Source organism: Drosophila gunungcola (genome assembly GCF_025200985.1).
Source record: "Drosophila gunungcola strain Sukarami chromosome X unlocalized genomic scaffold, Dgunungcola_SK_2 000049F, whole genome shotgun sequence".
NCBI lineage: Eukaryota > Metazoa > Arthropoda > Insecta > Diptera > Drosophilidae > Drosophila > Drosophila gunungcola.
In genome coordinates, this window is record NW_026453193.1 from 483,359 (window position 1) to 502,432 (window position 19,074).

At 46.6% G+C, this 19,074-nt stretch overlaps 2 protein-coding genes across 4 annotated transcripts in view; one reads left to right on the forward strand and one right to left on the reverse strand.

Annotated features, from left to right (window-relative positions):
- The window catches only part of LOC128260990 (thyroid receptor-interacting protein 11), a 28,385-nt gene extending 14,907 nt beyond the window's left edge, over window positions 1–13,478 (forward strand). Inside the window, 6 exon segments of the mRNA XM_052994372.1 lie at window positions 5,623–7,708; window positions 7,711–8,497; window positions 9,559–9,722; window positions 9,810–10,013; window positions 12,376–12,651; window positions 12,718–13,478. Coding sequence (XP_052850332.1) covers window positions 5,623–7,708; window positions 7,711–8,497; window positions 9,559–9,722; window positions 9,810–10,013; window positions 12,376–12,651; window positions 12,718–13,085 — 3,885 coding nt within the window. The 3' untranslated portion in view covers window positions 13,086–13,478.
- Window positions 13,479–14,486: 1,008 nt separating this feature from the next.
- LOC128260989 (adenylate cyclase type 9) overlaps window positions 14,487–19,074 on the reverse strand; it is a 49,393-nt gene continuing 44,805 nt past the window's right edge. For all 3 annotated transcript variants that reach the window (XM_052994370.1, XM_052994371.1, XM_052994369.1), the window contains one exon: window positions 14,487–19,004. In XM_052994370.1, the coding sequence (XP_052850330.1) occupies window positions 15,361–19,004 (3,644 nt within the window). In that variant the 3' untranslated portion in view covers window positions 14,487–15,360. The remainder of the gene's footprint in view (window positions 19,005–19,074) is intronic.

Below are 19,074 nucleotides of genomic sequence, written 5' to 3' on the forward strand. Positions count from 1 at the left end.
AACTAATTATGTCTATTGGTTGGATTTTTCTCGCCTGTATCTTATGAAATACGTTTATTTAACTTATTTTTAGTTCGGTCTAGGAACTACTGTAAATTTTGTTAATTTTTAGTCTTTATTTTATATAGAAATCCTCTCTCGTTTGCTTTTGCTAAGTAATTATCCCTATTTAAATTATTTTATGTTGAGAATAGGGATTACATATTTTTTATTGTTCTTTAACTTTCACCTTTTTTTTTAATTGTTAACTGCTAATGGGACAATATTCATGCTTCATTTGAAAGATTTGATTGTAATCCTTTTTCTCCTTGCGCCATCTTGCGGCTCCCACTCGCCCTTCTTTCTCCCACCGCCTCGCTCCCTCTCCGATTGCGCTTCGTGCCGGGCTTCGTGTTTTTCTATTGGCCTCGGCTTCGACTTCGGCTGCACCTCGGCTGCAACTCCGTCGCGTGCGATCGGCAGTCGCTACTTCCCGGCGGCGCCCTGCACACAGCGATCACTCGTCGATCGGTCGCGCAGCGGATTGGATGTGCCGGTATTATCGCTCCCGCTCTAGCTTTGCTTTGCTTTGCTTTGCTCTACTCTGCTCTGCTCTGCTCCCCCATTGCCGCTGCCGCTCGCGTCTGCGCCGGTGTTGCCAACCCCCACATTTAGCCCATCAAAAAAAAAGTTTAAAAATGAAAATAGAACAGTATCATTTCTAACGTTAAACAATTTTTTTTTTTTTTTTGGTCTATACTTTTGCTTTCATTGCTTAAAAATCGCGCCGCGTAATGAAGTGAAAAATTAAACGATGTACGACTCTGTATTTTTTTTAACAACTTTTTTTTATTTGTTTTCGCTTGTGAACAACGGAAAGTACTGAATAACTGATTAAACAAAAAACTGAATTACCCAAAAAGCGGGCGAAACAAAAAAAAAAAAAATAAAAAAAACGAGGCATAAATTCTGCCTAGCTGCCAAATCGAAATGGAAAATCGCCGCTGCTCAGCTGACGAGTAAAAACTGTAAGTTGTTGCTAAATGTAATTGTTGCCTGCAGTTAATAATAATGCCCATTAACTGGGGGTCAAGGGGACGGGCATAGGGTAAGGGGAAGGGACGAAGTGCAAGGGGCCGAAAGAAAGAGACGGCACTACTGGAGAGTGACTTGGCTTTAACTTGAGTTATTCCTCACTTTTTGCCTCATTTTTTTCCGTTTAAGCCCGCCTTGACTTTCGACTTTTGTCGCGTCTTGACATCTTTTCTTATTAACTATGTAATTTCCTCTTCGTTTTATTGCACTGCATACACTAAATTATTATTTTTATTACATACCCATTTGCTGCTCTCGAATTGCAAAAAAAAACTTGCGAAAATGTGTGTATTCTAAAGTGGTGTACGTGGAGTACGTTATAGTACCTATTCAAATTTAGATTTAACAACCGCATTTTCTGTTTTATTGGGGATTAGGATAATGGTGTTTTATTTATCCAGTTAAAAAATATAATATTAAAAAACACATTTGGATCATTTTATTTGGAAAAATTTTTGATTCAGCTGGTCCATTTCCATCGGAAAGGGTACAACTTTCCTGATAGGCAATCCAAAGTTGATGGGTCGAAATACATCTTAACTTAAATCATATTTTATTTACCTCGTTGGAAGATTTCTAAATTATAGATGGTCTTTTAAATGTTATAAGTTAAAAAGAGATTGTGTCATCACGAGAAGAGCACGTTTTTTACAATCTTCGGTGCAGAATGGTATACATTAGAGTCTGGCCCAAAAGACGGCAGACAACCGATTTGGAATCGGAATGGAATGGGGATCGGAGTTCCTCAGATAAGGATTTGAAATTTTCCATGGGCTAAGTATCGAGGTGGAGCACCACCCTAATTGAGTTAGTGCTTATCACCGATGTTTCGGCCATTCATTAATTCGTCATTTTCGATTATATTCCAATCAGTCAACAAAGAGTTTTTCAAATGGGTCATTCTTGGGCCCCAATTGTCATATTAACGCATTGTAATTTGTTTCAGATTCTCACAAAGATGACTATTTTTATTTCTTTTTCTATTTGTTATTATATATAGTTACATTTTATAATTGTGTTTATTTGAAATACTTAATTGTTTAATATTCTAAAAAATGAAGGTGGTTCTTTTAATTAGAAGCAAACTTGAATGTCCCCAATTTTAAGTATCCCTTAAATAGAGTTTATGGGCACATAACGATGGGCATTTTTCCAAGTGATTCTTCTCGGACCCTCACAAATCTCCGATTTGCTGACACAGAATTCCCGGTATCGCCAGTGTTTGAATTTCGCTGCGGAATGAACAAGACCAAACAACAGAAATAAATTCAGCCAACGGCCAAATGGGGAGCACATTCTGATAAGCTCCGGTTCCAATTTCAATTCCAATTCCTATTCCGTTTCCGATTCGAATTTCGAATCCCACGGGTCGCGTTTTGAGAGATTAGAAAAGATCTGAAGGTGGTTAAATTGGTTCGGATCGGATTGGATCGGATTGGATGAGATGATTCAACCAACCAAATCCAAGAACCGAGCCCCAAGAAGGAAAAGCACACAGCAATCGGTTAATGTTTATTTATAAACAAAATACGAAATCCCACTGTCAGGAGAAAAGGGGGAACTGCGGATATCTTTGTGGCCCGGCAGCGATAAGATAAGAAACGCCGGGCTTTTGGAAAAGACGTCAACGCGGTGGCATGACTAAAGCGAAAGCAATTCAAATTAATATTGATCGGGCAATGCTCCACACGCTTTTGTTTATATTTCCCGATAGTTGCGCACTTTCCGTTTTTGCCAATTGAAAGTCAGCTTTCGTCAGCAGTACAGCTTCTCCAAGTCTGCGTTATGCTCAAAAACTATAAAGGCTTTTTATGGTTGATTTCTTGGAAATGGTTTGATTATTTTTCTTATCAACTATAATTTAATTTTTTATTTTTATAGTTAGACAAACCAAATGTCGTGAAATTCAAAACTATCAACTCAGTTTTCTCAGTAATTTCTTATTTAATGTATCTATTCAGATAAAACTGATGTGTAAAACAAATAGAATGTTGAAAAATCAGGAAATCAAAACCTAATATTTTGTTATATACCAAAGTATATTCGCTTAGAAACTTGGAATTGTGTTATCAAGTTTCGACTGAATTTCTTTAATAGCTAGAGTGACGCATATATGTGTTATTTTGTGCAAATAACTCGAGAAATAGTTTAGTGTGAACTTCCGGTTGCTGCGGCCATAGCCGAACCATTCCGCACCCTAGAAACCCATGAAACCCAAGGAACCCCCAAAAAACCCCCGACAACCTGTTGCTTAACCCCTGCGACAACATTACCATTTTATCTTATCGCAGCGGGAATTTTCGGTGGGTTGGCTCTCGTCTATGGTTACCCAGTGCGTTTGTCTATGCCCAGACATTTGTCTTTCGATATGTACATATGTCGCATGTCGCATGTCGTATGTCGCCTTTGTGTGACCTGTCCATATAGCCGCAAAGATAATGTATCGTATCCTATGTGGCACGGCTCGAATTGATCGATTGCGCCGTAGATCGGCGAGATCGTGGCCCCCAAGATCACAGACCGGAGCGTGAATAATATGACCAATATTTGTTAACGAAACACAAGTGTTTTTCACACCCAAACTACATGGCAGCCATGTTGCAAGTCGTTCTTCGGTCTTTGGTCGTGGGTCTTGGGTCTTGGGTCTCCATTCTCTGTTCATGTTGATAACCCAGTTTGCACAAGTGTCTTTTCGGCTTTTCTGCTTTTCTACTTTGCTGCTTTTCGATACCCTAACCGGGCCGAGAGGGTATAATTACACACTCATGAACTGGAAACGGGGAAGCGGAATGTCGGCCGAACAAACAAACGAAGCGGTTATATACACCGAAATATGTCTATATGTATTTTTCGAGTCTGTCTGCTTTAAGATCCGAGTGTGGGAATGGTATTTCTGGTAGTTTCCCCTCAGGATTTGTGGGGTGCTTATCATGGATCATCCAAATATTTATCCCCTTGTGTTATTTAATCGTTCAAAACATTTTGCTTACGCATAATATACAGATGATAAGCATTTTAGCCATAAAAATCGCATATAAAACTATACAGTTTTAGGTTTTTATTATATATTTGTTTTAATCTTTATAATAATATGTTAGTTTGGCTTCATTTAAATGAAACCATATTATATATACCTATTTAATGTGCTAGATATAACATTTTCTTATCTGTTTTTTTTGGTTATAATAAGCTACAACTGTATGCCAAACGATTTAATTTATTTAAATGCCCTGCAAGTTAGGCACTGTGATTCATACCCATAAATACGGAGATGTGTGCATAGACACATGCACGTCGTTTGAGCTAATTTTAATTAACTTGCCATTTTTTCAAATATTTATTTCGTGGCCCGTTTCCCCTTGTCGTTGGTCGTTGGTTGTTGGTTGTTGTTAATTTTATTTAACCCATTTTTTTTACGGCCCCTAACATTTTGTTGGCGCCCGCTAAGCGGTCTCGTCATGGGTTTTATGGGGACTTCGTTGTTGCGTTTACTGGGACCTTATCGCTATAGTCGTCGGCGTCGCAGTCGCCGTCGGCAGAGGCGGCCATCTTTGCTCAACTCATCCATAAACTCATTAACGCGCGCATGTCTCACGCGCTGCCTCTGCCTCTGCCACTGCCTCTTGCACCTGTCACCTGGGCCCTTCTCCTCCTCCTCCTCCTCCTACTCCTCCATCTCCTCCATTCGTTCCAGGTCAAATTCCTCCTCCTCAATCTCCTACATCTCGTCCAGCTGCCATTAGCGTCTGGCAATGCCAATTGACCTGGTTTGGCCAGTTGGCCAGAAAGTGCAAAAGGAGAAGGAGAACGAGGAGGAGGAGGAGGAGGTGGGTGGGTGGCCAAGTGGGCGACGCCTGCGCAGCAGGTGCCACAACAACATTTGGATTGGCGGCTAGGATATAATGAGCTGGGTGTGAAAACCACCTACCACAGCCAACCAATCCAAGCCCACCCACCCACTCGCAATATCTATGGACTTAACAGTACAGTTGCGTTTCTATTGGCAATGTTTATGAATGAAAACATACATAAGTACATTTAACCTTATACCAAAGTTAAGGTAGTACGAAATATTCTAAGGATACATAATAGCAGTTATATAAATTAATAGCAGTTTAAACATCTAGTCATCAATCATATTAAGTTGGACTTGAATAAAAAAAAAATAAAAAAATATAATAATCATCAAATTTATTTGATTGGAAATAAGATGCTAACAATCAGCATTTACTATTGTTTTAAGATCAATTTATAATAATACTAATCGGCTTGGACTGCACGTCACAGCTTTCAGAAACAAAAAAAACAAATTTTTCCAAATTTCCAACCTTAAAAATTAAATAATTAACTATAATATGATAAAATAACTTTTTAGATAAAAACAAATAAAAACTTTTTTAAATTTATATTGCCAAGATATCTCTTTCCCTCTCAAAACAATGTAAATAATCCAGTATTACAAATGCAGATAACTCATTTCTGTGACCATTTGATTTAGCCCCGAATTGATGACCGATCTATTTATTTTCTCCCTTCCACCCGCAACAGCAGAACGAGGACCAGAATGTGGAGGACAGCTGGTGCTGGGAGCCAGATGGAGGCGACGGGAAGGGATCGCCGGCCGGCGGAACGTCGGGCCTGGTGGACATCGCCCTGGGATCCAGTGACGTGGCCCGGCTAAACAGTCGCATTGCCGAGCTGGAGCAGCTCAACACGCAGCTGAATGCCTCGCTGGAGGAGCTGGACTCGCAGCACGAGCTGGCCATGCAGGATGTGCTGGGCCACAAGACGCAGCTGGCGGGCCAGGTGGCGAATCTCAAGCAGCTGCAGGCGGACCGCCTGGTGGAGCACGAGCTGGCCAGTGCCAGGCAGCAGAAGCAGCTGGAGGAGCTGCTACAGAAGGCCTCCGCGGCCAAGGAGCTGCAGGAGCTGCAGGAGCAACTGCAGCAGCGGGTGGACCAGCAGGCGGCCGAGCTGAAGCGTGGCGTCGTGGAGCTGGCCGAAATGCAGGAGCTGCTGGACAAGCGGGGCCACGACAACGCCGAGCTGATCGAGCGCGTTCGCCTGGCCGAAACGGAGCGCGACAGGCTGCTCAAGGATCTGGAGGAAGTGCGCCAGGCCAAGGAGAAGAAGACCTCGGAGTCCTCGTCGAACAGTTCCACCACCGGCAAGCACAGCGAGGATGAGTTCATAGTGGTGCGCCAGGCAGATGCCACGGGCTCTGGCTCTGGCTCCGCCTCCGATCCCGATGCCGATCCCGATCCCGATGCCGATGACGATCCCAATGCCGATCCCGATGCGGAGGTCACTGCACCGCCGTCCAAGGAGAAGCTGCGCGACCGTCTCGTCACCCTGGAGTCGCAGATCTCGGAGCTGACCCTGACCAACACACAGATGCAGGATGCCCAGCTGGAGAAGCAACTGGGCATCAATCTGCTGGGCGAGCAGCTGGCCGAGCTGAAGAAGCGTCTGCGGCTCTGCGAGGCGGAGAAGGAGCAGCTGCAGCTGGACTTGCAGCTGCGCCTGCAGCAGCTGACTGTGCAGAACCAGGAGCTGAAGCTGCATGCCGAGGCGGAGCAGGAGGGCCATGCCCAGGACCTCGAGGAGCAGCTGGGCGCCCTGAGGGAGGAGAACCAGCGACTGCGCCAGGAACTGGACACCAGCATAGCGCAGGCCAAGTTCCGGCAGGCCATTGCCGAGGAGAAGCAGGAGATCACCGATCTGGACGACACGGACACGGAATATGGAGCCACCTACGAGCTGGACAAGCTGCGTGCTCTGCTCCAGGCCGAGGTGGAGCAACGCCTGGGCAGCTCCACTTCCACCTCCACCTCCACCACCACAGCCACCTCCCATTCGCAGCAGAAAGTGGAGCGTGCCTGGAGCGCAATCACGGAGCGGTGGCATCGCCTGGACCTCGTGGAGCAGCGACTGGAGGATGTGCAGAACCAGCAGCTGCTCAGCGAGCACGAGAAGAAGACGCTCGAGGCGGACATCTCGCAGTACATCCTGCAGTGCGACGAGCTGATGAAGAACAACGAGCTGCTGCTCAACGAGCTGGACAAGTTCAAGCGCAACAAGCTGGAGACCATCGAGGAGCACCACGAGGAGACGATCGTGCAGCTGGAGGCCCAGTTGGAGGAGGCCAGGCAGCGGCTGGAGGTGTCTCTGTCCAGCCAACGGCAGTTGGAGACCAAGCTGAAGTCCCAGCTGGAGAGGGGTCCGCTGGAGAGCGATCTGCTGGCCAAAATGGAGCAGAAGGTGCAGGAACAACAACAGCTGCAGGAGCAGCTCACCTCTGCCAACAAAGAGCTGGTGGAGAAAACCAAACTCCTGGCCAGAAACGAAGAGCAGCTGGCTAAGCTGCAGCAGCAAAGCCAGGCGGACCAGGAACAACTGGCCCAAACGCTGCTCCAAAAGGAACAAGATCTGAGGAGTCTGGAGGAGCAGCTGGCCCTCGCCAAGCAGGAAGCGGAGGAGAAGGCCATGCAGCACAAGGTGCAGGTGGCCAAAATCCAAGGCCAGCTGCAAGCGGACCAGGAGAAGCTGCGGGAACTGCTCCAGCTGCAGGACAAGTTGGAGCAGCAGAAGGAGCTGATGGAGGTGGATCAGAACCAGCAGCTGAGCACCATCAAAGGCAGCTGGCCGAGGCCACCACTCAACTGGAGGAGTGTCGGGAGCAGCTAAACGCCCGGGAAGCGCAGCTGGCGGAGCTGCAACAGCAATGGCAAGAGGTCAGCGAGGAGAGGACACGGCTGCAGGAGCAACTCCAAAGCAGGGAGCAGGCAATGGGCCTGGACGATCCCAAACAGATCCAGGATCTTCAGGATCAGCTGCTGGCCAAGAATCAGGCCATAGAGCAGCAGCAAGCTGAGCTGGCAAAGCTACAAGAAGCGCTAAAGGCGAACGAAGAGGAGCTTCGGGTGAAGCAATCACAACTCCAGAGCCATCAGGCTGCCGATCAGAGCCTGCAGCAGCTGCAGCAGACCATCGAGGCCCTGGGCGTGGAGAAGGGCGAGCTGATCAAGGCCATACAGCAGAAGCATCAGGAGAACACCCAGTACTATGCGGAGATTCGGCGCCTGCAGCCCTGCGAGCAGCAGCTCAAGGATCTGGCCAAGGAGCGCGAGAAGCTGCTGGACCAGATCGGCTTCCTCAAGGAGAAGTCCGACATACTAACCACCAACCTGCTGACGGAGCAGACCAACCAGCGGCTGCTGCAGCAGCAGCAGGCCGAGGCCCAGGAGCAGCAGGCCAGTGTGCAGCGCGACCTGGAGCGGCTGAGGGCCCATCTGCTTGAGGTCGAGGAGCTGCACACCCAGGAGTCCGTGGAGCTGCAGCGCGATTTGGAGGAGTCGCGCTCACGTCAAGCGATCCTCGAGCAGCAGGCGTCCAAGTCCAGCACGGCCTACACTTCGGCCAGGTGAGTTTCTCCACTATTTCACTATTCCATAGGCGTCGATTGGTAGAGGGGTCACCTTGGCCGCCCATTTGTCACGCAGGCGATAAGCGATTGTAGCTGGCTAATTGCATTCGCCACATGTTCCCACACGATTCGAAAATCGGACCATGCAAATTGCCGCCCATATTTCCGCATGCCTGGCAGCTTTCGCCATCGCCAGCTAACGACATCTATTGCCAGCTGGAAAATCAATTTCCAGTCGCATGGATATCGTCACTGGGTGCCCTCATACAAGAGTCCTTCCACGATTCAGTGCATCCGGGATTGAGATAACAGCGGGCACGCTTTTAAGTACGGTGTTTAAATATCTAACACATATGCTGTAGAAGTATGGGTTTATAATTCTTATAGCTTAATATAGAACTTTCTCTTACAATTTTACTAATTCAATGGAAGAGTGACTTAGTTTTGCAATTCCTTTCATAATAGACGGAAAGAGTTTTGGGTTTTTTGGAAAGCCATCGCCTTTAAAAGCATTTTTTTATGAATTCGAAAAATGTTTTTAAATTTAAAGTGAATTACAAAATTACTTAACTTAATCAATTTAATATGTGTATTTTGAGAAATTATAGTATATATTTAAAGAGCTTTGAATTTAAAAAAAAAAAACGTATGTTGAGCAAGTATTGAAACTCTTAAAGGTTAAATGAAAATGTTACAACAGTTCTATTATGAGAACTTGCTATATTTTGTAGTCAATAAGGCCTACAAAAGTGTAATAGATTTGAGCTTGGGAAAAGTTTCGAGTAAATTATGGCTCTAAAAACGAACCATCAATTTAGTATTTATTTGATGGCTTTTGTGAGTGCTTGATTATTTTTAAACAATAAAATAAGTGCATATAAATATATAGATTTCCGTTAAAGTTAAACTTTCTCATGGGGATAATAACTTAATCATTTTATTGCTTTTAAAAACTAAAAGAGACATTTTAGTACCCAAAACGAAATAGTTGTATGCTTAGACTTAAGAACTTCAATGACCTGAATTTGATATGTTCTGTTTCCAATTCGTGCCCTTAGTATCCGGGCGAATCAGCAGGCGGAAACGCTGCAGGCGCAGCACGCTCTGCTCCAACAGCAGCGGGATGAGCTGCTGGCCAAACTGGGCCAGTGCGAGGATCGCGAGCTGAAGCAGCAGGCGGCGCTCACCAATCTCCAGTGTGCGCTGGAGCAGTTCCAGAATGGTAATTGCTTTGTTTCCTATCAAAAGCCGAAGAGCCAAAGAGCCAAAAAGCCATAGAAATCAATTGAGAATACCTTAACCACTTCAGACAAGGACCACGACATCGAGATGGCCACGCAGCGCATCCGGCGCGAGATGCAGGCCCAGCTGGACAGGCAGGGTCAGCTCCAGCTGGAGATGGCTGGTCTGCAGCAGCAGCTGGCGGAGGCCAACCAGGGATTGAGGGCTGCCGCCCGGCTCTCCGATCAACTGGAGGCCGGCCAGCAGACGATCGCCGTGCTCCGGGATGAAGGTGAGTCAGCGGGTCACTGGCACAAGCCGCACTGTGTGTATCCCCCCTGAATTTGATGACTAACCACCGGCATTCCCGGCATGTTCTTAACCCACCCACGGTGTTGCACCTTCAATATGCCCAAATTAAAACTATATACACTCCCCACTCAATCACGCATTCAAAAGTCCCCCGCAAAAAACGCAAAAAAAAAATGAAAGAAATGTTTAGAAAATAATTAATCTTTTTGGTTTGAGAGTGAGTGAGAAAGTATGCCAGTGAAAAAAAAAGAAGACAAGAGTGAGTGCTGGAGGGGAAAGTATTAGGATTAAGAGAGGGAGAAAAGTGTCACATCACACGATTCTTAAAGGTAAATATCAGCTGGTAATTCTGGGAGCTAAGTCTAAATATGAAACACTCGGAATTTCAGTTGGTATCGACTTTTTTGAATTGCATTTTATCACCAAAATCGCAAAAACTGAAACCAAACACCAACAAAACTAAAAAACCATTTAACAAAAATTTGCAAAAAAAAAAGAAAAAAAAAAAAAAAAAAGAAAACCACACACATAAAATGTACCACAAGAAACGAAAGAAAGACCAATGAAAATACTCGTTTTAATCGCACTTACGGCACGTGGCAAAATAAAAAAAAAAAAAAACTATATTGGCTGTTAACTGCTCACCTCACAACAGGTAAACGACCAATTTGTCCGCTTGTGTGTCCGTTGAAAACAGCTTGAGAACCACCACCCCTCCAACACCCCAAAAAGTAGTCATTTTTATTAACCCACAATGTTGCACCACCACGACACACACACAAAACAACAACAGATAAACACTGCGAGTCTAACCACAAAAAAAAACCAATCAAAACTAGGCGCCTTAAATGTTGTGATTTAATTAGAAACTATTCTGTGTAACCTTAAGTAGCTTTAGATGTTCGTGTAATTTAGATGTTGTGCGAAATACATACATAGACAAACAAAACCATGTCAGAAAAATACAATTTTTGTTGAATTTGTTAACACATGTTTTACTGTTGTGAATTACTAAAACAATATCATTTATTTGACGAATTTTAAAATTTAAATATCCACCAAAATTAATGAAAACAATTAAAAATATCAATAGTAATAGATGTTGTATTTTTCTGATTCTGTATTTTGTATAAGCCCAATAGAGTATCTAAAGCTTTAACCACCTGTTGCCATTCCTTTAATTTGTGACTCACTTACTGTCCTTTTGTTTAATTAAGTATATGTTGTTGCTTAACTATTATTTTAATTCGTTGCATTTATTATTTTGTTTGTTTTGATTTGATTATCCTTATGTACAAGCTATATAAAATGAGCGTTCAAACACACGACACCCAGACACGAGAACCTCTATAAACCGTATAAACCGTCGTTATCCGTAATTCGTAACCCGTAATCCGTACCAAAAAAAAAAAAAAAAAAAAAAAAAAAAAACAATACCAATTGTATCTGCAGCATTGAATAATCTCAATTTGTAAATGTGAGCGGTTTAAGCCATTCGACGCACTCACTTTGCAATTGGAGATTGCTCGAGACTGCGGCATATGCCACATTATTATGTATACACCCTATATAGCCTATATATCTGCCTATACCTACTCTGCATGTCTACATTATGCATATATATCTGTATGTATCTATCCCCCTATGCCTCTAAATATCTAAATATCGTATGGATATGCTGTCTACCTATCCTGTTGCTCTCTGTTGTTGCCCGCTAGTTGAGTTCCGTATTCGAATCTCGTTCTGAATCTGAATCTGAATCCGATCTCGTTCTGAATCTGAATCCGATCTGTTTCCGTTTCTGATCCTGTTCCCGTTTTCGTATTCTCGTTTCCTCCTTTATTTTTTTTTTTCCTTTTCCTTTTGAGTTTGTTATTTTGATTTCTGATCTTTGCATTCGCATTTGCAATTGCATTTGAGAGATTTGTCCCAACTGACCAACCACACAGCCAGCAGAAAGCTGAAAGCAGAATGAACCTACTGACCAGAGCAGACCAGTCCAATCTAGTGCAGCCACCGGAGCAGAGCTATACAACGAGTAGGGATCCCTCGCGACTTGAAAAGGAACAGCCCAAGGAGCAGCGTCTGTACGGTTGAGTATTACATCAGGTACTGGTGTGCCCTATATCCAACAACCAGTACTTATGTCATACTACGCCGTGCACCGATCGCACTAACCGCATGCAAAATAGAAACAAAAATAACCACGCGCGCGCTTCTCCCACACGGATGTGCATCCCTGACTCCACACACCCACATTAATAGCTTGCCTGCTGCAGTCTGTATACTTATCCAGTTTGGATACTAATCCACCTATCCATATGCTCCTCTTTTTTGCCCAGTGGAGAGCCTGAAGGAGGCGAACGGCCAGCTGGAGCAGAGCCTTAGCAGCAGCGAGAGCAGCCAGACGGACAAGATTGACAAGAGCCTGATCAAGAGCCTGCTAATCGGCTATGTGGTCAGTGGCCATGCCGGCGACAAGCAGCAGGTGCTGCGCATGATCTCCTCCGTGCTGGACTTCAATGCCCAGGAGTCGGACAAGGTGGGCCTAAACAAGCAGCAGGGCAGCTGGCTGGGCGCCATCCTGGGTGGCGGTTCCACCTCAGCGGCGGGAGCAGGTAAGACTCCATCTAAGTGTATTTTACCTTAAAGGTATTTTAAATGTTTTCTTCTATTTTTTTTAGGATCTTCGCGTGGCAATGACAACCTGGTGCAGGCCTTTGTCCAGTTTCTGGAGCAGGAATCGCAGCCACAGGCGCAGGTGCAATCGCGACCCACACTGCTAAGCATGACGGCTCAAATGGATGTGGCCAGCTCCTCCACCTCCACCTCCGCCGCTGCCAACTCTTCCTCCTCCTCGTCCACGCTTGCCCTGCCGACACAAGCTCGTCTCCCGGCGGCGGTGTCAGCAGCGGGGAATCTGGATTCAGCGACTGCGGGAACACTGCCAGTGGGCGGCGGATCACCACAATCCCTGGGCATGGGCTCCAACGAGTTTGCACCCACACGCAACTCCAGCTCGATATTGAAGGACATTCTTAGCGACTCCTGATTGTTGTAGAAAAGTCACGGATGACATACTTTACTTCCAACCATTTTTCTTTCTGTCGTCGCGTCTATTTTTTTGATTAATTTTAACATATTTTTATGAAGTTTGTAAACGTGCAATCGGCGCTGGTATTTCTAAACGTATGTCCCACATATATCTCGCTATATAAACATATATACCTGAACGGGTCCCCAAACAATGTACAATGTCTCTTTGTGTGTATATGTGTTACGTTTAGCAATTTGTAAATATGTAATCTGCAATTTGAACATGTCGACAGCAGCAGTTGGATTAAAACACAATGTTTTTTCCAACTTTGCCTGCCTGTGACACGCCTTCACAGCGGCCTTGCTAATGACTAGCCGCCAAATAATAAACATTTAAATAATACAATTAGCATGCGAAGTTTTTATTTGTGTTCCACAGGGACTCGAAAACATTTGAAATCATTTAAATCCTTAAATTACCCATATCCAGCCAATAAAATTGGGACAACACAACGCTTTAAAGTACATACAATATAAGACTGCTGCCTTTTGTTTATTTTGTTTATTTCTACACATCTCGCTTAGTAGGTTTGCCTATAACATTTCGATAAACTCTTTGAAATCGTTTGCTAAAACACACGTAGGACACGATCCACATACATTGGTTATGGCTGGCTGTATCTCAGCATTAACAACATTTAAACATTTCTACACATCGTAAACAGGATCTAGATCTTTTCATAATTATCATTCGCTCTTTGTGTTCCACATTTTTTTTTGTTTCGTTTTTGTTTTATAAAAATATACAATTATAAATATAAATATATATATATATATATGTATGTATATATATATCATGTAGTATGTACATTAAGATATTTCAAAAAGACAAGAAAAAAATGTACGTCTTTGTTTTTAGTTTTGTTCAATAAATTAGTAGAAAATACTTGATTTGTTTATATAAAAATACAATAGGGTCCATAGGTTTCGATACACATACACGTTTACATTGTTTTATTTTTATGTTTTATCTTTTCTTTTTGTGGCGGAAATATAGTTTTTGTTTAAGCTTACCATTAGAAAGTAGCAAAGTTTCATTGCACAAAAAAGTATGTTTGTATAACAAAAATTATACAAAAGGCTTACAACATGGTTTTTTCAGTGTGCTGGAGTTGGTGTGGGTGGTTGTGTGTGTGTGTGTGTATGTGTGTAGTTGTGTGAGTATGGTGAAAGCTTTTTTTGGTGGGTGAGTGCGTGTCTTTGTGTGTGTATGGCAAGCATTTTGTTGCATACTTTTCGGTCCTTTGCTGGGGTATAAATTTCGTAAATCGTAGCTGCATGTAATAACGATGTAGATCGTTAGACAAGACCTTTTGTTATTATCAATTTTACAATTAAAACTAGGTTGAAAAGCCAATTTCGATCAAATCTGTTTTTATTCAAAACGGTTTTGTTTTTTGGAAATTAAATTAGCCCCTGCCGACCAAACTCATATATATGGCAGCAGACCATTGTCTGCGAGACACAATCATTTAAATTTAGCTACATACATTTATATACACATATTGATCAACATTGAACAACAGCAAATACATACAGGTAATATCCATTCGTTGGCTCAAAAAAAATGTTATTTAGTTACTTGTACATATATATATATATTGGTTAGCTCTATGGTACATTGAATCTACATACAATCCACATCTATATTTCGCTACTACCATTTAAAGCCACATATTTTCATTAGTTTAATTTAGTTTAGTTAGAGCTATTAAAAAAAAAAAAAAAAACAGTGGTAGAAAGGAAAGAAAGCATTTCGTTTGGTTTTCAGATGAGTCAACTGGCTAGTACAATTAAATACATATACACACATCAATATGTTGAATAATTTGCATTAGTCTGCGAGTGTTTTGGATATTCATTTGGATATCGCAAGTGTTATCAACTTAATTCAGCCAAACGCCATAACAACAATCAATCAAATAATCAATGAATCAATTAATCAATTGATGAATCAATTCACCAATCACTAGCAACTTTAACCCGATTCTATCGTTTCTAACGTTTCTATCTATTCATATTCATTTATATCACATTGGTTTGTTGGTTGTTTCAAACCCACCCCCGCCCTGCCCCTCTGTATCCTCTTGTATCCTCTGGTTTTGTTTCATTTTCCGGCCACAACTCCGCCTCTTAGCCATGTTTGTTGTTGGAAAGCTCGCTCCACCGTTGGAGCCATTAAATGCAATTTTGAAACCATTTTTCAAGTGCCTTCCTCTACCAGCAATTTCCTAAGTTTCCACTGGCATTGAGTTGTTGGTTGTGGTGTTGTTGTTGTTGTTGTTGTTGTTGCCGCTGTTGTTGCTGTTGGTAAGAGTAATGGTGGTAGCAATGATATTGGCCGGTGCCAAGTGTTGGCCACCATTCGCTTGGAGCGACTCCTGCGACTTAAAGAGCGTAGTGGTCTCACTGGAGTGCAAGTCATCCTCCTCCTCCTCCTCCTCCTCCTCATCCTCATCCTCTTCCCCCTCCTCCTCGTCGTCCAGCTTGCTGTGCTGGTCCAACTGCTCCAGCTTATGTACACCCAGCAGGTTCAGTTGCTGCTCCACCGCCTCCTCCGCATCCGCCTCCGTCTCCGCCTCTTCCTCCGCCTCCTCCTCCTCCAGTGGCTTCTCCCTGCGACCCGTGTAGAGGAACACCTCCATGTGATCCTTGCCCTTCACATACACACTGCCGCGCGGCTCGAACTCATAGCGCTTGGCGAGGAAGGGTAGGCAGTCCTTGCCCACCTGGATGCGATTGGGCAGACCCGTGGAGTCCATGCGGGAGGCCACATTGACCGCATCGCCCCAGATGTCGTAGTACAGTTTACTGGTGCCGATCACTCCCGCCGTTACATCGCCAATGTTCATGCCGATGCGCAGGATGAGATTGAACTCCAAGAGGTCCTTGTTGAAGGCATCCACCACATCCTGCATGGCAATTGAGAACTCCATCAGCGTGTGGATATGCTCGTCGCCGGAGCCGCGATGCGACGGATCCAGTCCGCTGGCCGCCATAAACGTGGACCCGATCGTCTTGATCTTCTCCACGGCCCGGAACTCTGGTCGCGACAGCAGCTCATCGAAATCCCCGATCAGCTCGTTGAGCACCCGCAGAAACTCCTTGCCGCCCAGATAGCTCTCGTCGTACATCTCGTTGAAGTTGACGATCGAGGCAAAGATGATGGCTATGTTGTGGTGGTTCTCCGAGTACTTGGCCGTGTTCTTCAGATGCTCGGCCACATGCTTCGGTATGATGTTGTGCAGCAGCATGTCCGCCTGGTTCTTCATGTTCTGTACCCGCACCTTGTCCTGGTTGGCCACCGCATTGCCATAGAAGGTCAGCCGGTAGCCGATCTCGAACTCGCGATTGAGGAACCACACCAGCACCAGGATGAGCAGCAGGTCCAGATAGATCTCTACGTGGTAGTCCTGGAACCACTTGATCTCCTGAATGAAGTTCGATGCCTGATCCTCTTGATCCTTCTGATCCTGTTCCTGATCCAGTTCCTGATCCTCGCTGCGATTGTGACTGTACACCATCAGCTGTGACACCGCAATGCCGATGAAACAGAGGGCGGCCAGGAAGGCCAGCACATTGCGCACCCAGCAGTTGAGTTGCGTGAAATTGCAGAAGTGCACGATGCACACGAAGATCAGGAAGCCGTAGTGATACTCGAAGGCCTCCAGCTGCTCCAGATCGAGCAGCAAAAAATTGGCGATGATCAGCAGCACGGGCATGGCCATCAGGATGGCCAGGCAAATGTGCCACGGATACCAGCTGGAGATGGCCTCGAAAATGCGATCGGCGCAGGACTCAAAGTGTGGCCCACGCTGCTGCTCCTCCCCGCTCCTCTCCAGATCCTCACTGGTCGTCGACTTGGATCTGAAGCGGTGGCTAACGTTGCCGCCACCGCCGCCACTCTGCCGACGACACATCTGGCGGGTGAAGAGGAAAAGGGCAAACACCTGGATGCCCGTGAAGCAGGAGAAGAGGGTCACCCACAGGCGAAAGCTCGGAGTGACCGTGTTCTGGGTCATCAGGAAGAGCGACACGGAGATGCACAGGTAGACGGCAATGCCCACGAATATGTCAATGTAGGTGTTGTAGCGCGGCGTGGCCAGGGTCGGCGGTCCCTCCGTCTCGTTCTCGGCCCCAAAGCGATGCGCCTTCGAACGGAAGTCGCGCTCCAGCTGGCGCGACTTGAAGTACAAGCTGAACCTGCGCAACGGTGGCTTCACCAGATAGCTCCGTTGCGACCGGGCATTGTCACGCACGCAACGGATCAGCTGGAGGTCCGACTGCTTGCGCAACTGCTGCAGGCAGGCGGCCAAGGGATCGGCCAGCTGCGAGGAGCAGGCGGGCATCAGCAGCGGCGGTGGCGGCGGCTGAACGGCCAGCGGCAGACCCAGACCCAGGCATACGCCCTGCACCTCGCCCAAATTCGAGATGCTCGACGTGGAGCTGGTGAAGTAGCCCGACACCCGGTGCTGACTGATGGCCGACTGGTTGAGCGCATAGATCTGCTGCTGGATCGAGGAGCGACGCGAGTTGCTCTTGATGCCCGAATCCTTGCGCGACGTGGCCGATGGGCAAATGCTCGACTGGCGGGAGTGTGTGGGCGGGAAGATGCCGATGCCGGCGTTGCAGGGAGCTGGCAGGCAACAAGGACTGGCCGACGAAGACCCCGGCTCCAGGGTGTTCGGTGTGGCGGTGGCGGTGGTGGTGGGTCTGCCGGTGGCCAATGTCGAGGCTCGTGGCCGCGGCACTGGCGATTGTTCCACTGTGGGTGCTGCCTGTGAGGTACCCGCTGCTCCTCCCGCTCCTCCTCCTCCTCCTCCTCCTCCTCCACCTCCACCTCCGCCAGTTGACTGCCTGCCACACTGCGATCTATAGCTGCCCGATCGACCGAAGGGGGATATATCGCTGCGCGACTGACTGATGTAGGAACGCACATCGATGATGTCGTCGTACATGGAGTACTGCCCCGGGGAGCAGCAACCGCCTCCAGCCTCCGGCGACCGGAGCACACTGCTGGCCAGGGCCGTGGACGTGGCCGCATGATGGAGCACCGGCCGAGCCGGCGGTATGTCCAGTGTCTGGGTGCGATGGCCGCTGAGCGACTCCACCAAAACGGGCAGCTGCTGATAGCCACAGCCGTTGCCATTCTGCAGCTGGCTGTCCATGAAGGCCAGCGTCTCCTCGGGATTCAATTGATTCTGCTGATGAAGCTCCTCCTTCTCCCGCTCCCGCTCTCGTTCTCGCTCCCTCTCCCTCTCCCGCTCCCGCTCCTTTTCCCTTTCCTGTTGAGCCGCGGATGCACAGCTGCCACTCCTGCTGGCCAAATCCTCGAAACGCTTGAGAAAACGCGGCATTTTCCATACCTTTAGCTTGATCTTCGATCGTGTGTCGGCAGCTGGAGGATTTGGTCGTGGCGTTGGTGGACTAACCGGCATCTGTTCATCGGAGTCGAGGCTGCCGGGCAGGGATTTGGTAGTGATTATGATCTTGGGCCGTTCGCGCACCACAATCACCGGTGGCACACCCGCCGCCGCCGGATGGATGATGCCGCGCTCCACATCGCGATCACGATCGCGATCGCGACTCTGCGACTTCTTGCGCAGCTTCATGCTCAGCGAGGTGAGGCGCGGACGCATGGAGAGCACCGGCGAGGGATTCAGCGAGCTGGACAGCTGGCCCACCGGCGAGGCGGGCGGCACATTCGGCTGCACCGCCGACACATTGGTGGCGCTCTGCGAGAGGGAGGCAGAGGCACCGTGGGCGCCGGGCAGCAGCAGGGCACTGCCGGCCGCATTGGTCGGCATGCTGGGACTCAGGCTGTTGGTGCGGGTGAAGTCGCGACGGCGTCCCACCACGAAGTAGGTGCGGTGACCTGGTGATTGAATGGAGCATTTCAGTTACTACTTTTCGGGGTTGTTCGTCTTTTTATTTGGCCCACTCAC